The sequence below is a fragment of the Stenella coeruleoalba genome (genome assembly GCF_951394435.1).
Source record: "Stenella coeruleoalba genome assembly, chromosome: 13".
In the NCBI taxonomy this organism is placed as follows: domain Eukaryota; kingdom Metazoa; phylum Chordata; class Mammalia; order Artiodactyla; family Delphinidae; genus Stenella; species Stenella coeruleoalba.
Genome location: NC_137159.1, coordinates 1229300 through 1250416, shown reverse-complemented (window position 1 = coordinate 1250416; position 21117 = coordinate 1229300). Strand labels below are relative to the sequence as shown.

The window sequence follows — 21117 nt, the reverse complement described above, 5'->3', positions numbered from 1 at the left end:
TAAAGAGCTGGCTAATGTGATGGTGAGGCTTACAGGCACTTAAAAATGCAGAAGCGACAGTGAACGCGAGAAACCCATCACCAGTGCTTGAGGAGGTGGAGCCAGCGCTGGGGGGCAGGGGAGGTCCCGGGAGAGGGCGGCGGCGCACGGCGGCGGGGCTGGCGCCTCCTTCCGAAGGGGCCATGGGGCACAGGCCGAGCAGAAGCCGAGCTGAGAGCCGGAGTCGAGTGGGGACCGAAGGCCCGTGAGCGCACGCCAGGCGTGATGGGCCGCTACCTGCAGGAGGAGAAAAGCAAGCCAGCTCCTGCGGTGCCAAAGGTCAATCGGGAGGACTCACACCTAGTGAACATGCCTGGCGTCGGTGTTTTCAGATTTGCAGGTGTTCAGAAGTTATCCACTTACGTACCATTCCTGAGAAAAGAAACTGCACAGATTATTGTAACCAACTTAAAATTGAGTTTATTAACTCAGCCTCGTACCGAAAGACTGTAGTGGGCTCTGGAACCACTGAAACGTAAGTAGGTTTAAAGATCTGTTGTAATTTGTGTATAAAATGGAGTGAAACGTTAAATTCCTCAAAAGGGTAAATAATGGGGAAAGCAATAGTTAAGAGTGTTTGGATGAGACTCTATTAATCGATGTCAAAAGCAGAATTGACGGGGGCCTGGGATCTAGGTGGAGAGCAGGAGCTCTAGTAAAAGCAGCAGATTTCTGCATTTTCACCGTCCATCTCAGTACTGACTTCAACAGAAGAAGGAAGGATGAAGAAGGCTTTTGGAAAATGTCAGCGTAACCACTATTAAAAGCAGAAGAGATTGCTTTTAACTGAAAACTAAAATACGTATACGGACATGGCAAAACATAGAAAGCCAGCAACGTGAAGAATAAAAATATATATTTAGGGTAAGTAAGGGAGGCTTTCAAAATTACGAATAAATTCCGTATTGCCCTATGTTGATAAATTTGAAAATCTGGATGGAATGGACTGTTTTCTAGAAAAAGACAAACTTTCAGAATTGCCTCAAGAAATCTGCAGTAGAAAATCATTAAAGTCTTACAGAAGCGTGAAAATTAATTTTAAAAATGACATTAATTCCAGATGTTTTGCAGGTGAATTGTTTTAACATTTCAAAGAGGAAATATTTAAAGCTATTTAAACTGGCCCAGAAGGTAGGAAAAAACATTCATTTTATACAGATAGCATGAACCCAGTACCAAAAATTGTCAAAGAAAGTAAGAATAAGAGGTTCAAAAGTTTAAAAGAAATATGAACAAATCAACACCAACTGTATGTTACGGGAACATTAATCCATGACCAACTAGGGTAGCATGCATTCCAGAAATACCAGGTTGGCTTTCTGGTAAAAAAGAAATATATATATAGTTTCCTGTATTTGCTGAGCAAAGGTGGAAAGCCATACACTCAATAAATGCCTAAAAATATTATTATTCAACTTAGATTCCTGATAAAACTTACTACAGTATGTTTAAAGGGCCATGAAGTCAGCAAAGTTACTGTGAAACACTGGACACGTGTCTGTTAAAAGTCCTGTGACGCACGGGGGATGTCAAGACCGCTGACGTTAGGAAGGCCTGGCACCTCCTGCAGCTCCATTTCATTTTTGCTCACTTGAGCTTTATCTTCCCTGATTCAGAATCACAGACTAACCTCTTATTTGCAGAACAGAAACTGAGGCCTGGCAGGGGACGAAAATGGCCCACGTTGGCACGAGCAGACCAGGTCCCCAGACCCCGAGCCCAGGCGCTCCGTGGCTGCAGGCCTCACGTTCCGTGACGGGCTCGGAAGGCGCCACGAGGAAACCTGGGGTTACGTGGCTGGCCTCTCAGGAAGTCGTGATTTCCTTTTCCAAGCACAGCCGACCACTTGTTTCTGTCTGAAGCCAGTGGCCTGTGTCCCTGAGCACTGCTGCCCGCAGAGGGCGCCATCCGAGTGCGGATGAGAGCGGGAAGCGGTGCAGGGACCCCGGCCCCCAGGCTGGACTCACGCGGCGGCCCTTGACCGGACGCCCTGCGGACCAGCACGTGGGGCTGGTGGCAGGGGCTTCCGTGTGACCGGAAGGGCTGCAGGGAGACGGTGACCCAGGGCCACGTGGGTGATTCAGACCCACGCTGAGCCTGGAGCGGGAGGGCGTGGCGAGGGGCCTGCCTCTTGCCGCTTTCCCAGCCTTGGAGCTGTGTTCCTCGTGGCGACGCCCGCCCACCTGCTTCATCTCCCAGAGGAAGCGCTCCCCCGCTCGGGTTGTGTGCCGTCTTCCAGGCGAACGTCTGTCTCTCCCGGGCTGTGAACTCCCCGCAGCCAGGGACCAGAGGCTTCACGTCTGTCCTCCCGGCACTGCTGGTGCACACGGGTGGGGCCGACCGTGTCCGCGGAGGAGGGAGTGGCGGGTGGGACGCACGGATGCGCACAGACTTCGCTGGGGCTGGCGAGGCCGGCGGGTTGGCGTGTCCACGTAGATTTCTGTCTTTGGTTAGACCGGGAGACAGGCCTGTTTCCTCCCGTTTCTCGGACCAGCAAGGCGTCCCTGGTGCACGGGAGGCAGCCCAGCCACGGGGTCCGCGGGCCCCGCTCAGGACGCCGGGGGCGGCGGGGCAGCGGGCGGCGGGATCCCCACCCACTCCAGGATGTCTGCGCACAGGGACTCCACGGCGTCCAGCCGCTCGATCTGCACCAGCTTGGTGAGCAGCTCCGGGATGCTGTAGCCGGCCGTGCTGATGCGGTCAAAGAGCTGCAGGCCGTCCGTCATGCCCCCGATCTCGTCCCGCTTGAGCCCGAAGCTCTCGGCCAGGTGGCGCCACGTCTTCACCACGGCCTTCTCCGAGTTGTACGTGGCGCTGAGCATCCGGCTGGTCTTCTCCAGGCAGTCGAACGGCAGCTCCGTGGGGCTGAGGCCTGCGCGACAAAGGGCCACGGTCAGAGATCGGCAGAAGCGCGGCACCTTCGAAAAGGCTTTCTAGACTCTTTTTTAAAACTGTAAAATAAAACACAAATGCAGAAAACCACACAGAATATATGCTTAAGGTGAACAACTCCCGGGACACTGCCAGGCACACGCGAAGCCCCTCCATTCCCCTGACCCAAGCAGCCCTCCAGGACGCCCTCTAGGACATGGTGGGCCATCACCAGCGCCTTTGATACGGGCCGCTCTTACTCAGGTCCCTTTATGGGGACCACGGTCACCTTCATGAAAGGTGCTCCAAGGACAGCCTGGCGTGGGTGTCATCGGAGCCAAGTCACTGCCAAGTCAGTGGCCTAGCATTCCTGAGACCCCACTGTACGTCAGACTCGGCCAGAGGCACTTAAAAAAGAACGTGTTTCCACTTCTGGAAGATGCAGTAGACACGCTCTTCCCTCTTCCTCCTGGTAGCACAGCTGAAGACCTGGGACACACCCACAAGCACAGACAAAACGCCTGTCAAAAGCCTGCTCTCTCAGCAAGAAGAAAACACTCGGACAGTGACTGCCCTCTTACAGCCAGACACACAGAACAGCCCTGGTCCCACTCCCTCCAAGGCCAGCAAAGCTGAGTGGGAGCCTGGGCGTCCACCCCCAGGAGGCCGTAGCACCAGGTGTGTCGGCAGGGCCAGGTAGGGACAGGGGCTTGCTCCTCACCGGCTGGTAACAAGCCTCCCCGCGCCTGTGGTGTTGGTGGGGACCACTCGGAAGAGCAGGTGCCCACCCGCACCCCCACGGGTGTCAGCGAAGGCCGAGTGGGAACCCGCGCATCCACGGCCACCTGGCGGTGACAAGGGGTGCCCCTCCCCTGCCCAGGTGTGTCAGAGGAAGCCAGCTGCACGGAAGCTTCAAGTAAGACCCTGAGTCTCAGAACATCACATAAAACTGTTCAGGTTTCCATAGAAACTCACTCATCATGACCAAGAACCAGGAAGATCTCAAATGAGTGAAAAAAGACAATCAGTAAGTGCTGACACTGAGATAACAAGAGATGTTGGGGTATCTGACAGAGATTTTAGGGAAGCCGCGATAAACGTGCTTCAACAAGTAATTACAAACATACTGACACTTGAAACAGATGAGAAAAAATAGAAAGGTTAACAAAAGAAAGTATAAAGAACCAAACGGAGGCTTCCCTGGTGGCGCAGTGCTTGAGAGTCCGCCTGCCGATGCAGGGGATGCGGGTTCGTGCCCCGGTCCGGGAAGATCCCACATGCCGCAGAGCAGCTGGGCCCGTGAGCCATGGCCGCTGAGCCTGCGCGTCCGGAGCCTGTGCTCCGCAATGGGAGAGGCCACAACGGTGAGAGGCTCGCATACCGCAAAAAAAAAAAAAGAACCAAATGGAAATGTTAGAACTGAAAGATGTAATAACCAAGATTAAAAGCTCAGTAGATATGGCAGAATAAAGAGGAAAGAATTAGTGAACTGGATAGCGGAATAGAAATTAGCTACCTGAACAAGAGAGAGAAACTGAAAGACCGAAGAGCCAAACCCAGCCAGACGGCCAGAGAGGGTCCCCGGGAATAAGTGCCCCCTGGACCTCCACTTACCTTCCACGACGCCACACACGTTGGCATACACGTCCAGTATTTTCTTTCTTCGACTCTGAATCTATGAAAAAAGGTGAGTATTAAGTTTCAGAAAGCGAGAAAACAGCAGCAAAGCACCTAATTCTCCACCTCAGTGTTGGCGAGCAGCCGCCTTCCCGATTTCCCATCAGAAACGCTGAACCGCGGCCTGGCAGGAGCGGCTGTCAGATTTGCAGAAGGAAGCCTCTGCCCTGGGTCACCCAGCTCCGGCGCCCTCCTTGCTCACAGGGCCTTCCTGGGCTCCACTGGACATTCAGACTCAAAGACGACCAGAGGCCACGTCTGGCCTCGGTCTGTATGGCAGGACGGACCTGGGGGCCCCAGCCTGCAGGGGGGTTCCCGCAGGCACGGAGCCGTTTGGCGCTCTCCAGAGCGGGTGGCTCGGGGTGCACACGTGGCCCTCGGAGCCACCATCTCTTGGGACGACCCCACAGGCCCCCTCCAAGGGTCGCTGAGCTGGGCAGCCAGGGCACATCCTTGTCGGGAGTGACCCCGAGGCTGCACCTCGGCCCCCGCGGCACCCAGCCGTTCTCTGGGCGGCAGGCGTGTGTGTGCACGTGCGTGTGTGTCTTGTCTGGGTGGGTATATTCCAGTATGTTTACAAAGGATGTGCTGTCCTGTGCTGTTCCAAGCCATTTAAACTTTCTCCTCTTGGTTTGTTATTCTTTCTCTTCTTCTATAAAGCTGCACAGTAAGGGAACTAACTTTTCTGTCCTTAATGCCTCCTTTTGAACCTGCCTCCTGGCGGGGCTCGTGGGAGGAACCCCCGGACTCAGCGCCTGCTCAGTGGAAGGTGGTGTGTTTGGGGGCCGGGCGTGGGCCTCACCCCGGCCGCCTTGGTGGCGGTGGACGGCTTCTCCCTGGCCAGGTGGACCAGCGACAGCAGGCACAGCTCTGAGGGGCCCTGCCCGTCGGGGGCCAGCTCCTCGTCGCTGTCCAGGCTCCGGTTCAGCAGCTGCTCCTCCTCCGATGAGGCGTCGTTTTCACTACGGAGACAGGGTTAGGGTTAAAGGTGCCCGGGCTGGCTGGCCTCACCCGCTGCCCCAGCAGTGGGGACTGTGGGCACCAGCAGCTGTCCCCGCTGTACCGAGCGGCTCTGGGCACGGGCCTTGAGACGGAGAGACACCGCTCTGGGGCCTCCCCCACCTCCTGGCCGTCCACACCCAAGTCTCCACCGAGCAGATGGGATCCCGGGCCGGCGCCGCACCCCGCAGACGCCTGGAGTTACTAGAAACAAAGCCGAACACAGCCTGCGCCCGGGGACCCCCTCCGACGGGGGCGGGGCGGGGGGCTTCGGGACCCCCCACGGGGGGCAGGGGGGCTCACGTCACCCCCCCTGCCCCCGCCCAGGCCGCGGCCCTAGTCACGCTCTCGAAATCACTCCACGCAGACGAAGAACCACATTCTTCCTCATAGGCACCCTGCTCGCCTCCTGTGGTTTGGCTGAAGATCGATTTAAAAACAAAGAGCCCTGTGTCCTAGCAAGTGGGTCACGGAAGCGAAGCCCCGCCGCGGCGCCACGTGGAGGGGCAGGACACGGAGCCCGGCGCGGACAGCAGGCGGCCTAGCGCCCCTTCCCGCTCGCACCCCCGAGGGCCTGCCCGCCCGCCACACCATGGGCTGCTGTGCCCGACTCACCTCTTGGCCGACTTCGCCGGAGCTGCCGTCAGCTTCTCGAATTCGTCCTGCTCGGAGAACATCACCACGCTGTCTGTGGGGACGGGAGCAGGTCGGGGAGGCGTCAGCATCCGGCCTCCCCGGAGGGGCGCGCACGCCCGGCCCTCAGCCCACGCCCTCCCGGGCGCCCGGCCCAGGGGCTGCCCCCCACCTGGGGCTGCTTTCTTCTCCTCCTCCTGGCTCACGGGGGCTTCCGGGCTCTTCACGGGGGCGCTGGGGCAGCAGGCTGTGGGTACAGAGGGCGTGGGCGGCCGGCTCACGTCGGGGGGAGTGGTGGTGGGGGGCGGGCGCGGGGCACGGGGGCGGCACCTGGGGCGGGAGGCCTGGCCTTCAGGATGTAGAACATGATGATGAGGACGAGGGCGACGGCCATGGTGAAGATGGTGGACATGGCGATGACCAGGGCCGTGGCCAGGTGTCCTTGGCCCAAGAGCTCTGCTGCGGTCGGGAGAGAAGGCCGTGACTCGGGGCTCGGGCCGCCCTGTGAGGCCGCGGCCCCGGTGAGCAGTGGCCCTGCCGCTGACCCTCCAGGGGACCCTCGGGATCCAAAACGCTGGCTTCGTCTGAGAACCAAGCGCTAAAAGTCCGCTCCGGCCGTCACGTCGGGACCGCCCGTCCGGCCCCCTTGCTGGCCAGCGGTGGCGGATGCCCAGGTTGCTCCCGGGTGTTTGCTCTCGGTTCTACTTCTTTGGGGACCCAGCAGGTGGGTGTGGAGAGAAGGGGGCCCACGAGCTAAACTGTCCTGAAGACAGTTCAATCCAAGATTTTTCCCAGCAAGAGCCGGGGTGGAAGCATCGCCTCCGAGGGCCGAGACGTGATCCCTGGTAGGGCTCCAGCTTCTCCTGCAGCCTCGGGCTCCGTGTGCCCAGGGCCCAGGCAGAGGCGTGCCCAGGCTGCCACGCACCTCCTCTGCTCGTCTCCCCAAAAAGGGAGACCGGTCCTAATTCTCTGAGGGAACCAAGCAGGACCCGCTCTCCCGAAGCAGGATCCAGGTACCCAGGCCCCCGGCCCCCGGCCCCCAGAGGGAGGCCGGCCCCTCTTTGTTAAAAGGCACTAGAGCGGGTAGCCAGGCGCTGCCCCTCCAGGTGGGGTGCATCTGGGTGGTCCTCGTGTTTTCCTTTCCTCTGTGCTGGTGCCACCTCCGTCCTGGAGGAAGTGAGGTCCAGAACTTCAGCTAAGTTCCTGCCTCAGTGCTCCGTGTGAATGCAGGGGTCAGGTTGGTGGGCCGCGCGCCCTGGGATTCTGAGACGTGGGCCCGGAACGTGCTTCCCAACCGGGCAGCACGGGAACAAGCCCCAGTCTTGCTCCGAGAGACACCAAGGCCAGGGTCCTGCAGCCCCCCAGCCTTGAGGACTTGGGGGTGAAGCACAGTTATTGGAAACAAGTATTAAAGTGTCGGGTGGGCAGGTTCATTTGAAAGCCAGCAAGGCTCCCCTGAGTCAGGCCCAACCCCAGGGGGCTGGCCTCCCCTCCGGCTCCCTGCTGTGTACACCTGGGTCACCAGCGTGGTCCAAGGGGCCCCGGCACCTGTGGAGGGATTGGCTCCCCTCCTTGCAGAGAAAGTTGCTAACTTCCAGCAGCCAGGGCCTGAGCGCGACTGACACGCGAGGGGAGTGATCCGAGGTGGGGAAGGTCCCGTTCTGATGACCCTCCTGTCCCCCCTCACTCTCGGCCACCCCTTGGGGCCGGCACCCTCGCCGCCTTACCTTTGTGGACGAGCTGGGACGGGGACAGGGCGCTACTGCCGGGCGTGCGCGGGAAGCTGGTAGGGACTCCTGAGACAGCTCCCACACCTGTGGGGACGGCGGTGACAATGGGTCCCTCGAAAGGACCCGGCTGCCCCAGCCTTGGAGATGGAGCACAGGCTGCGGGCTGAGCGCCCCCGGCCCCATGGATCCAGAATTCTCATGAGGAAGGGGCTGGGCCGGGGCCCCTTCACCTCTTAGAGCTCATGACAACGCTACAGAGTGCCCGGACCTCGCCGGCGATGTTGCTCCCTACGTGGGACACACGGGTTCACAGCTGCTCAATCCGAGGGATTCAGACTCGGTCTCCACGAGCACCCGTGGGGAGGAGAGAAGCAGGCGTGTGCGCGCGCGTTTGGGGGGAGACACCTGAGGGATTCCTTCCATTGCATCCAACAGGGACGTTCTTGTAATACTTCTTCTAGTTATAAAACGAATACAGGCTCGTGATTTAACACCTGGAAAATATCAGAACCCAAGAAAGAAGGGAGAGGATCACCCACAGCCTCACGGTCTAAAGTTGACATTTTGATGTATTTCCCTCTAGAATCTTCCTCTGATAACGTTTTTGAAACAGTTGTGACCGAACGGCTTAAGAACAGAGATGAGGTTTCCTTCCCTCAAAACTGTGAAGCACAAACTTGGCTCCTTCGTGAACGGTGTCGCAGCGTCTGGTTCTGGGTCGGCTGAGTCGGCAGCGGTTTGTCCTGTTAAACCGCCCAGACAGTAGAACCTCCTTAGGTCCGACTGAGCTCTGTGATTCGTAAGAGGATCGTGTTTTAATACGTTTCCTCCCGTCTGGCTTCTGTCTCTCCGGGTCCGGGGTCATTCGCGGCTCGGGTTTGCCTGAGTGAGGACAGGTGCGCGGGGCCCCCGTGTCCAGACGGCCGTCCTGGCCCTGCAGGACCTGGGCAGCTCTGGAGGTGGGCGGGTGGAGAGGGTGGAGGCTGGGCGGGACAGGCAGTGGGGGACTGGCCCCGAGTGACCGCACTTCTGTTTGTTTGGAGACCCTCGCGGGGGGGAGGGGGGAGGACACGTGGTCCCCGCAGCCCGACCGGGCCGCTGTCCCCCTGGGCGGCCTCCCTCGTCCTGAAACACCGCCGGCTGCTCAGGTGTCCCAGGACCAGAGGTGCCTCCGCTGGAGATTTCGGCTCCTGCAGCCCAGGGCCTTCACCCCTATGAGCTGCCGACCTTTGCCCTTTGCCCTCTGCCCACGGCGGGGCAGCCCCTTCCCCACGCCAGGCTCGTGCCCGCGGTCCCCGCCACTGCCAACTGCTGGCCCTCGGGTGAGTCCTAGCTCTCCCGCTGAGAGGGGCGCGGGAGGCCGCAGTGGGTCTTCGCATCCTCTCCCAGGTGGGCTCCTGAGTGCGTCCAGGGCCTAGAGGGACGTCCCTCGGCCTTTCCCCCACCCACCAACGTCCGACACATCTCGTGACTGAAGCGAGATTTAACCGGCATTGATTTCGCCATCTCTCCTGGGGTGGGGGGCAGCGTCAAGCACCACCCGATTTCCTTTCAAAAGCAAACAGGTTGCTGGGAACCAGGCCATCTAAGGGGCTTGAGGCAGCTGGAGCCGCATCTCAGGAAGACAAATCCCCGTGGGCTCTGCGTGTGGGTGTTTGTCGTCTCCGTCTGTTCCTGTCCCTCTCTGCTGGGCTTGCCCATGCGGCTGGTGACGGGCTTGGGGACACAGACGCGCCCAGGCCTGTGGTCTAGAGAGAGACAGCCAGAGCTGCTGGCGGCTGGACTTACGAGATGCCTCTGCCCCCCGACGGGAGGGGCTGGCACACAGTGACCACATCCCCTGCCCCGCAGGTGCCCCGTCCCCGCCGGGTGGCAGCTGGGCCTCTGCCCTGATTCATGACACCCCCAGGGGCCTCCAGCTGGTGTCACCTGCACAGCCCTGGGATCCTCGCTGATCTCCAGTGGATCAGACGGACTGTTCTGGGCACACTGAGGGGTGGGGAGGCTGCGTGGCCGGTGGGCATCTCTGTGGGCAGGCGCCCTCGGGACAGCGCCACCGGGACCCTGCACAGCCGAGTCTCTGAGTCCCCGTCCCAGGCTCTGCTCTGGTCCCACGGGGACTGACTCGGCACCAGCACCAGTATTTGGTGTCGAGAGGTTTCTGTCCATCCAGCACGTGCCTCCCGGGCTGGCTCCTGAGACGAGAATGTTCCTCGGGGCTGGGTGGTAGGCGGGTCCGTCCCTCCACCCACAAGGGAGCAAAGAGGCAGCGTTTTGTAACCGGGGTGAGGCGAGGCAGGAGACCCCAGAGGAGAGCAGGGGGGTCTGGGTCCGGGTCCGGGTGTGCGCGGCCCTCCGCTGGGTGGGGGTTGTGCTCTGGGGACTGAGCACCGAGCACGTGGCTTAATGTGGCCGCACCTCCACGCCGGGGTTGGGGGGCGCGGGCGACCGGAGTTTCTGCGGCCCTTGTGGTCTATTAATCCACAAGCTGTGGATACTCCGGCTTGTATCAGAGTTCGGCTGGGATCCTCCATGTAGGGCACAGTTTGGATTTTTAGGGACGATTTATGGACTCGTACGGCTTCACGGGGTGGCCCCGGTGCAGAGGCTGGGGCAGCGGCGGAGCACCAGGGCCTGGCTGCTCTCAGGGGGCGCAGCTTGGACCCCACGGGAGCTGCGACAGGAGCAGGCGACGGGTGTGCGCCCTCCCAGCTGAGAAGCTCTGCCTTAAGAAACAGCTGGAATCCTGCCGCTGGGGCCAAGGCTTCACCTTCGCGCAGCAGCACTGCTGGGCAGAGAGCTGGCCCTGGACCGGGCGCTTCGGGCGCCTTTGTCCCTACCATGCTGGACGGGGGTCGGGGTGTCCCCCTGACAGACGAGGAAACTAGGGCGCAAAGTCAAGGACCTTTCCAGGAGTGGAAACTCATCGTGAGGCTCCGCCGTGCAGAGAGGCCTCTTTCTTCAAGGGCGGGCACTGCGCGCAGGGCTCGGCCTGCAGGACAGCTTCCCACGGCCTGGCCTGGCTGGGCTGCTCCAGCACTGAGACGTGAGGCCTGTGTCACACGCTGCCCTGGGGTCCATGCCATGCTCTTTGACGTGGTCTGTAGGGTCCACTGTCCAGCAACCTGGGGTGTCAAGGGGCTGGCTTCACGGGGGTCCAGCCCAGGCGATTACATCCAACCAAAGGCTGGAGGCAAGGGGCTCTGGGCTCCCGACCGGTGGGACCCAGGCATCCAGCCGGCGACTCCGGGGACCTGACCAACTCCTGGCTTTCCCGGGATGGGGCTGCTGGCAGCCCCATGAGTTGGTCACTGTCAGCCTTTCTGGCCCTGTCTGCTGATCCCTGAGCAGAAGCCCCAGATAAAAGGTCAGCGCAGAGGAAGGTGCAGACCCCAGAGGTGGAGCCCACCATGGAGACCCCCTACCCAGCAGGCTCCACGCCCCACGTAAGCCCACAGAGCCTCTTGGCTGCATCTCCCCATTTCCCAGAGGGACAAACAGAGGTCAGGTGACTTTCAGGGTTGCACAGCAGGACTCCGGGTCCCCTGACTCTCAGCTTCCCTTCCTTGCTGGCCTCCTTCAGGGCTGGATCCTGCGAACCCACTGGGGGCCGCTCTTGAGATAAGCAGTTAATTACGGGCTGGGGGCCGGGGGTTACGCGCTCATTGTCGAAGTCTGCTGGATTCGGGGACTCTGCTATCTTTCCCCGTGTGATGGGTCTCGTGTTGGAGGAGAGGAGGGGCTGCTTCCCGGGCTGAGAGCTCTCCGGCTTCGGGGTGGCTAGTGGGGTCCCCCCCGGACGAGGACACGGGCCCCGTGAGCTTTCAGATGAAGGCCCGTGGGGAAGAGCTGCACAAATCCCAGGTTCCACAGCAAAGAGCTTTTTCTCAGTAGGTGGGGGAGTGTCTGCCGTCTTCCCAGACAGGACTTCATCCCAAAGGCCCCTGGGATTGACCCGTTTAGATTCCCCAGCAGAAGCCACAGAAGTGGCAGCCCAGGCCTCTGGCCCTCCTCTAATTTGTGAATTAATTAGCACCTGGCTGGGTGGGAAAGCTCAGCTTTAAAGCCGTGCAAACTGTCCTTGCCAGGTTCATCTACTTAAGGACTCTGGACGGGAGGGAACGCCCTCCCACTGCCCAAGGCATCTCCTCCAGCCGATCCCAAGGGCAGGAGCCCTCCTCTGCTTCCTCCTGGTGCTTTCAGGAGGCAGGCCCTTGTTCTAGTCTCCCTGACAAGATGTTGTGAGAAAGCGGGGTGGGCAGGGCCCCAGTGCAGACCCTCAAGCTCTCTGGAATGGGAGCGGGGTCGCACGCAGCCCAGGACCAGACCCCCACTTCCCTCCGGGCCGTCCTGTCGTCCATCCGTCCACCTGTCCCACCTTGTTCGTGTCTCTCCCGACCACAGACCTGAGAGGCCACACACCGCCTTCTCTGAAGCAGAGATTCCTGGCCCTTCCTCATAAATGGACACCCAAGAACGTCAAACCAAAATTAGAGCAGGAAAGAAGCAGCCCGAGGTGAGATTCTAAACTTGAGAGACTTTACGGCACGTGCGTTGTGATCAATCCTCATATTCCCTTGGCCTCGTCTGGTTTATAAAACACACGCGAGAACTCACAGCTGCTGAGCCCTTTGCAGCGTTCAACAAAACACCTCGGCATTGTGGGTGTTTGCAAAGATCGTGAGAGATGGATGGTCCACGTTACAGATGAGAAAACTGAGGCTCACAGAGGTCCTGCACTGGTGCTGACCTGCATCGGACTCGTGGTTCTGCCACTGCAGCCCTGCCCCGCCCCATGGACCTGCAGCCTGCCGCCGGCGCGCAGATCATCTCTGTGCTCTCGCGGTCACGAGCCAGGGTGGGAAGCTCCCGTGTAACGCGAGGTATCGGAGCTGAGCTGGGACCACTGCCGGGGCGCAGACACTCACATTCCTTGGTGTTGGGGGGCGCCAGCAGGCAGGAGTAGCAGACCATGCCGTAGATGTTCCGAGGCCTGTTCTCCAACATGTAGTAGCTGCGGGGCGGAGAGAAGACAAAGCAGACAGGTGAGCAGGCGTGAGCACGGAGCGTGCTGAGCACTCGGCATGCCCGCCACCAAAGCCGGACACAGGAGGGCCGGCAGGCCCCTCGGGCACAGTCTGCAGCCTGGCGGCGTTACGGGCAGCGGTGTCTAGGCGAGACCCTCCCCCACCCTGGCCCTCCTCCGTCTTCCTGGCACACAGGCCCCTGCTGGGGAGGCTGTCTGAGCTGTGCCCCAGCCTGACAAGGCTCCTGGGCCCAGCGGGGTGATGAGCTGAAGGCCCAGTGAGAAGCAGGTTCTCAGGGTTTCTAGCATGTTCCTCCAGGAGCTGTCAGGGGCCTCCTCCTAACTGGGCCTGCATTCAACCCATCGCTGGTCTCTAGCACCTGCTGCGCCCCGTAATTTTCAGAAACGTTTTTCTCTTCGGGGCTCACTCGGCCTGTCCTGGGCGGGACGGGGGGGTGAGGACGCAGCTCAGCTGCTTCATTTCCCTCCACCCGAAGCTGGCTGTTCCCTTAGGGCCCCGCGGCCCTCTGTCTCTGTGTAAAGGTCAGACTGCCCACACTCTGGTCTACACTGTGACCTTCCCCAGTTCTGTTTTCTGTTTGCTCCTGTTCTTCAAGGGCTGATTAAGGTGAGGGGCCCAAGACAAGACTCAATTCATACGGGGCCTCTGGAATCTTCCTCCGAGTCGACGGGGTGTAGCTTCTCCCCAAGGACTTCCTCCGCTCGGGGCTCCTAGGCTAGCGGACGCTCCCTTGCCCTTCCCCCGTGCTGGCGGGCAGAAGCCACCATGAACTTCACCCCATCCTCCCTCCGTCCTAGGAGGCCCGGCAGGGAGTGGCCGCGGCCAGCGGGAGCTTGTCGTGGGGAAGCAGTGAAATCCAGCCTCTCTGCGTGCTTTGTTCCCCGGCCTCCTGCACAGCCTTTCTCACAGGAAAGCCCGTGGACGGCTCCTCGTGCAGCCAGGGCCTGGCCTCCCGCTGACACACAGCGCCTGCCAAACCACAGGCAGGGACACGGCCACACAGACCCCAGGATGCACTCGCAGGGCTGAGCTGGGTCGGAGCGGCCCGGGCGAGCCTCACCCACCGCTTCCTGCCCTGCGAAGTGGAATCATGGGAGGAGCCCATCCAGATCACGAACGTGCAGGTGACTCCGAGGTCGGACCTGAGCTCCACACCTGTCTCCATCCATGTGTTAGGTGTCCTGGTCTGGACACTAGGACGGCCTCGAATTCCACACACCCCTCCTCCATCTCCCCTCCACCTCCTGCAGCCACATCCCAGCAAGAGGCATCACCGCCCTCACGGCTGGCTGGGCAGGCATCCCACACGACCCGGTCTGCAGCTCCGTCACCAGGATCTTCCAGCTGCTCTAAAGGTTTCCTCTGCCTCTGCTCCCGCCCGCTCCCACGACTCCCCTGCCTGGTCCCGGCTCTGTCTCTTCCCCAAGCGGCCGGGTTCCTTGTTCTGGACGCAGCCCGACAGCACCCTACGCGACCGCGAAGTCCGCAGGGGACCTGCAGCGGCACCAAGTGAAGACTTGCCATCCCTGCCCCCTGCCCATCCCCACAGCCTTGCCTGCACCTTCCGCTTGGCCACAGGGACCACAGCCCCACGGCCCCTTGTACTTTGTCTTGAGCATCTGCCTCAGACAGCCCTGTCCTCTTCTTGGCCCCCGTCCCCCGCCACTAAGGAGGGTCCTTCCTGGACCCCTAGACGACTGGGCATACCTGCCCTCACCGATTTTCCACTGCAAAGAGAGGAACAAAGTTCTCCTCTTTGTCTCACTACTACCCACCTGGTGGGCTCTCAAGTCAGAGGTTTACGAAAGTAAGTACAGGAGCTGCTACGCTAGGTTGTGCCTGTCAGATCCGATTCTCACACCCGGAAGCTCTCAAAGTAAGTTGAGGTTTTGCAAAGAGCATTATTTTCTTCCCGAGGTGAGCAAGGCCAGGTGTGCAAGCTTTTCCTCGGCACAGCTGTAGTTAATCCTCGAAACTGCGTTTCTCTCGTGAATTATGTGTCTGCACCAATAAAAAACAGTCAAGGCAAAGACCTAGGAAGTGTATGTTACGAGGGACTGATTCCAGCCACCTAAGGTCAAGGTCCTACTGAAGTTCTCTTGTTTGGGCAGTGTCTGCACAAAGTCCTCAGCAATGCTTGTGTCACTGGTGGGAAAACCTCAATTCTACTTCTTCCGATATGTTCGTTTTGGTGGGCACAGGGCAACACGATAACCTCCACAACTAAATGAAAGGCTGCCAGCTATAGAACTTTTTTTTTTTTTTTTTTGCAGTACGCGGGCCTCTCACCGCTGTGGCCTCTCCCGTTGCGGAGCACAGGCTCCGGACGCGCAGGCTCAGCGGCCATGGCTCACGGGCCCAGCCGCTCCGTGGCATGTGGGATCTTCCCGGACCAGGGCACAAACCCTTGTCCCCTGCATCGGCAGGCAGACTCCCAACCACTGCGCCACCAGGGAAGCCCGAGAACTTTTATTCTTATCAGAATTTCTAAAGGAACAGCCTACTATCCTCCCTGGGTGTAGCTACCTGTTTCTTTGCACATTGAGAAATAATGTTCCCCTGCTTCCTGTACCCGTTTGACAAATAGTTTGGATCGTACTCTGTGTCCGGGATGGGGATGCGGGCCTATCAGGCAGATACGTGGCCATGCAGGTCTGCAGCTCAGGAGGCGGGTCTGAACCGAAGGCCGAAAGCTGCAGAGACTCGGGGTGGGGATGGTCACCAGCAGGGGGATGGCGGAGGAAATAGATGCTTCCCAGCATACATTTGAACTAAGGTTAATTTCTGCGAGCTTAAAATATCTCCCTCATCTTAAAGAGTTTTTCACTTTCAATCTGTCTCTAACTTGAAGGGTCTTTGTGCACTTCCCTTTTTTTATAGACTAACGTCCACTGCTCTTGTTTGCACACAGTCTTCTTATTTTCTATCTCCTCTTAATTCAATACAGTGATTCCAGGTGGGAGGGGCGGGCGGATAACAAGTGACAAGCCGGCTGCGAAATATTGTTCACACTGCTGCTGCTATGACCACCGCCATCATCACCTCCATCATCACCATGACCACTGCCATCATCAGCGTGTCCATCAACATCACCTGCGTCACCGCCACGACCACTGCCATCACCTCCACCATCACTTCTATCACCTTCGTCATTACCATGACCACCGCCATCATCACTGTGTCCGTCAACACCACCTCCATCACCACCATGACCACAACCCTGACCTCCATCACTTCTATCACCTCCTTCATCACCTGCATCACCACCACCTGCATCACCACCATGACCTCTACCATTGTCACCACCACCAGTGGCCTTCACCACTGCTCTCAGTCTCTATCTGCAGCCCTTGTGAGCACAGGTTGTGTGACCACCAGAGGGAGGTAGTCACTGGGTGTCAGGGTTGTACTTTCCTTCTCCCGAGGGGAACTTACCACTGTCTTGTCTAAGAAGGCAGACTGTCTTTTAGGCTAACTGTGCTTTCACTTTGCTCTTTTGGGAAGACTTTTGACACATAACAGAATTGTGGTGGAATTACAGGCACCATATGTCTCAAATATTTCTATTAGTAGCTTTTTACACTAAGTTTTTTCCAGAATACTAAAAATACCAAAAATAATACATTGGTATGGAATCTTGGTTTTCTTTCCTCCAGAGCATTCCACATGTGTTGTCTCATTGAAAGTATTCAACAGATCTCCTTGATTTGAGAGCTCAGAGGTGCTATGATGACGATGTCCACTTAGGGACACACACGCGGAGCCCGGGTGGGCGGCCCATCCCGGGGAAGGTGGAGGGAGGGAGGGACCCCGACCCTGGACATGTGCGCCCTGCTGATCCGCAGGCCTGGCTGCCTGCCGTGGGACCCGGGGCGGCAGAGGAGGTGGGGCGGGGCGGCCCTGAGCTCACCCGGGCAGGCAGGGCCCACACTCGGCGTCGTGCTCCGTGTCCCCCGGCGTCAGCACCGTGGCCCGGAAGAAGCCCTCGCAGTCCTTGTGGCGCCGGCAGATCTGGTAGCCGCCCTTGGAGAACTTCTCCGCGGGGCAGGGGACGCAGCCGTAGTCCTCGTCTCTGGTGCCGTAGCCGCAGGACTGGCCGGGGACGGGGACACAGGTGAGTCAGCGGCCGCGCCCGCCATGACCCGATGTTGGTCCCTCTGAGCCCTCCTGCCCCGCGGCGCCCGGCCCCACGCTGCCGCTCCCGCCGGGTCCCGGATAAACTCAAGCCGGTGGAGCTGCAGGCCTGGGCGCCCGACTCTCGGGGCTGCGCGAGAACCCCAAATACCGCAGCCGCGTTGGGGCTCCCGGACCTGAGATCACGGCGTGGAGCTCGTCCGGAAGAGGAGAGGCCGCGTCCAGGCCGCCAGCCACGCGGGGCAGGACGCCGCCCCCTCCCCCGCGCCTGCGCTTCTTACACTTCCGGGGCGGGCGCGGCGCGGGGTCTTACCAGGTAGGGCTCCTCCCCCGGCCCGCACGGGGGACACTCGTGGCACAGGCCCGCGGTCTGGTTGTAGAACTCGTTCTCGCCGCAGGTGGCGTCCTCCGCTCCGGCCCAGCATGCCAGGGATGCCTGCCTCGAGGAAGGGTCTCCTTTGGCCTCCACGCGCCCTGGGAGACGCCCCCCAACTCGGGGTCGGCTTCCGGAGGTTGTGGCGGAAGGACCTGGCGGGGCCCTGCGGCCCCCGGCGCTGATTTGGCGACTTCGGTAATGACCAGGCAGCCCCCGCCCTGCTGTCGTAGGCTCCATCCCAAACGCTCCACCCCAGGAGCTCCCCCGACTCCCCTCCCCACGGCCCTCGACTCCTGGGGAGCCCGGGGGCTTGGCTTCCCCCGCTTCGTGGCTGCAGGAGCGCAGAGCACGCGGCCGGCGAGGGAGCTCCGAGCAGCGGCCACCTCGGGGCCCGGGGCCAGTCGGGGCTTTGCTGGCGCCTTGGAGAGCGCAGTGAAGGGGGTGTGTGATCGCCCGTGTCGCTGCCACACAAACAGGCCGAGAAGGACACGGCTGGTGAAGGGCACGGCCGGGTGGAGCTCCCACTGGAACCTACCCAGGTGCCCTGGCCACTTACCACCAGGATGGGCAGCCAGGCCATCCGTGTGCCGCCTCTCCTGTGGGCCATTCTCTCCCGAGGGGTCACCTGAAAGACACACTTCATCTGTGCGGGGGCTGCAGGCGAGGGCTGCTCCGGGACCCCGGCCCCGCCCAGCCCCACCTTCACTGCCCCCGGGTCTGAGGGCCTCCCGGCAGGCACAGCAGGAATGAATACGCCCTAAAAGAAAAGGCAGGTTTTAAGCTGAGCCCCAGGCCCCTTGGACGGCCTCCACCCACGGCCCCCGTAGCATCGTGCCCTCCCGGGGAAAGAGCTCCAGAGATGAAGGACCAGAGCCCACGGAGGGCCGATGCACAAGCCCAGGATAATGGCCACTCTCCTGCTCGGAGGGTCTGAAGAAGCAGGTCCCGATCCCCCAGCCGCGGGGGCGCCCTGAGAGAGGTCAGAACCCAGACCACCCATTGCCCCCGCCTCCTGCCGCCCCTGCCCGATGTGAGCTTCCTCCCTGGCACCCGTTGGAGCCATTCAGAGCACAGTTGGGTCCAGCCCTGTAGTTTTACTGTTGAGACAGCTGAGGCCCAGATAGGTCAGGGGCTGGCCCAAGGCCACACAGCTGCCACACGGACGGGGCAACCGCAGCCCGCTTCACCAACCAAACCCTGCCGTCATTGTCACTTCTCCTTTTTCAGGATCAGAGGCCTGTGTTTCCGACGCACAGCGATTTTACCTGGGAGCCTGGTGCACGGAGCAATGCTGGGCTCACCCGGTGTTCCTCGTTCCCCAGCAGCCACATTCGGGCCACTGCTGTCTCGCCTGGACATGGGGTTTGAATTCGTGACAAAAGAACACACCCCGTTCTGACGCTGGCCTGTGGGAGGAGCTTCCAGAATCAACCACCGACTCAGACCAGAGGTCAGCTCATCTCGGGAAGCCCCCAAGGTCACCCCCACCTCTAGTCCCCTTGGCGACCACCGTTGGTCACGGAAACCCACAATCCCCACCCACGCAGAGACGGAGCAGGTGCCTCGAGCCATAGCCCTGACGCAGGGACCCACTCCTGCTCCGGGGACCTCGTGTGTACAGATCAGGTTCCTCAGGGCCCCGGGAGAAAAGCTGCCACGAGATCACTGTTGGAGAAAGTTGGGGGTCAGGGAAGGGCAGGGGTAGCCGACGTTGTGAGACGGGCCTTCTTTTCTAAACCGCCAGGACTCTGCTCAATGAGACTTTTGGGGGAGATGCACTTTCGGGAGAAGCACCCAACACACACACACGTGGCCAGCGGCCAGGCCGGGGCCTGTCCCGGGAACTCTGCGTCCAGCCGCCTCCCACCCTGGCGGGCCGTCCAAGCGGCCCCGTCGGCCTCCTGACCCCATGCTCCCCACGCGAAGGGGGTCGGTGAGGTCCAGGTGGGGCCGTGGGAGTCAGTGCTTGTTCATCACTCTCACGAACGCCATCCTGTGGGCCACCGGCCCAGGGGGTGCAGGGCAGGCTTGGCTTCCCCAGAGGCGCTCCGGCTGGTTTGTACAGCTCCCCACACACGGGGAAGCAGTTCTGCAGCAACAGCCTCTGGCCTTTCAACAAAGACTTCTCGGCAGGGAGGGGTGAGGGAGGGGTGACCGCGGATTGAGGGAGGTTATGGGGAGCGACCCCTTTCCACGAATGAGCTGTGTGACCAGGAGGAGAGGCAGAACGGTTTGGGGAGGATGCCCCGCCGACCCCAGGGAGAGATACGGGGAGGCGGGCAGGGCCCTGGGGCGGAGGTCCTTCTGGATCGCTCCCCTGCTGGCCTCTCGCCCCAGTAACATCGGGTGGCTCTGGGGAGGGGTGGTTTTCTGAAATCTACTGAAGAGACGCAGAGTGCCTTCCCCACGTTCCACACAGTCCTGCACTCAGACCTACGTTTACGGCTGCAAACGCCAAGTGACGCGGCTAGATTAAAGCCCCAGCCACCTGGTGCTGAACTCCTGGATGCTTTCCTTCCAGCAAGGAGCAAGCTGGGGCCGCTAGGGAGGCGAGGGGACCGGGTCTGCTCCCGCCAGGTGGGGAGGGAAGGTTCAAACAAAGGCCGGAACTTAGGAACCGGCCCCTGGGTCAGCCGGCCTGGGTCGGGATGGTGGGTTTCCCTTGCCGGCAGCCCTGGGGCCCTTCCAAGGACAAGGCCAAGGGTTTCTCACTTAACTGACTTCTAAATATAGCTGCACCTGGGAGGCCTTCCCTGTAAACCCGAGAAGGGCCGGGCCACAGCTCAGGGCTGTCCAGGCTCCTGGATGAGCAAACCCTCGAATGGACGCAGAAAGCGAAGCAGAGCCTGTGGCTTTGGCTGCATTTCCATCATCAACCCCAGCTGCCCGAGAAGGAAGGGAGTCAGGAAGAGAGGCAAGGGCAGTGCCCGGTCAGGAGTGCAGCCCCGAGGTCTGAGCCGTCACAGAGGGTAGCCCTGCCCCAGCAGTGTCTGGGAGCTGTTGGAGCCAAGTGGCTCCCCGTCGTGACCCCCGGTTGTTTTCATATGTTTGTCATATGTCCAGGGTCTCAGACCACAACTGCTGTCACAGCCTGAGGGAGGGGCCACGCCATGGGTGCCACGGGGCCCAGGCCGCATGGTGGGAACAGTGCAAGAAAGGCTGACAGAAACTCATCACTGGAGGTGTGCCGAGGACTTCACACATGCATGCACACACACAGGTACACACACACACACACACACACACACACACACGAGTGCATGCGCACACACGTGCACACACACACTTGCACAGGCACGCTCACACGTTCACAGGTATATGCATGCACTTTGAACCTCAACTTAATGTTAGTAATGACTGTTGCTGGGTGGCAGAAGTAGAATTTTTTTGTTGCTTTGCTCTTCGTACTTTTATACTGCTCGATTATTCTTTTTCCTATGGACATAGGCTATCTTGAAAATAATTATTCTAAAGCAATGGCGTTGATATTCACACACACGCGAAGTATTTGGTGATTTTGCTTTCGAGTTAATGGGAGAACAGGGCTACCGTGAGGCCAGTTTTCCCATCCTACAAAGTGTTGTGTTGGTAGAGGCCTGTGTCCCGTCCG

The 21117-nt window shown here is 60.2% G+C and overlaps 1 protein-coding gene across 1 annotated transcript; it reads right to left on the bottom strand.

Moving 5' to 3' along the window:
- Positions 1–1658: 1658 nt before the first annotated feature.
- Positions 1659–18223, bottom strand: EDAR (ectodysplasin A receptor). The gene is made up of 12 exons (XM_079941014.1): positions 18208–18223; positions 18064–18132; positions 17445–17567; positions 16908–17089; positions 12878–12963; positions 7947–8033; positions 6550–6678; positions 6392–6466; positions 6202–6274; positions 5390–5549; positions 4525–4585; positions 1659–2911 (listed from the first exon to the last, which is right to left on the bottom strand). Exons 2-12 carry the CDS (start codon positions 18112–18114, stop codon positions 2589–2591), a joined length of 1350 nt encoding a protein of 449 aa, XP_079797140.1. The 5' UTR covers positions 18115–18132; positions 18208–18223; the 3' UTR covers positions 1659–2588.
- Positions 18224–21117: the final 2894 nt, after the last annotated feature.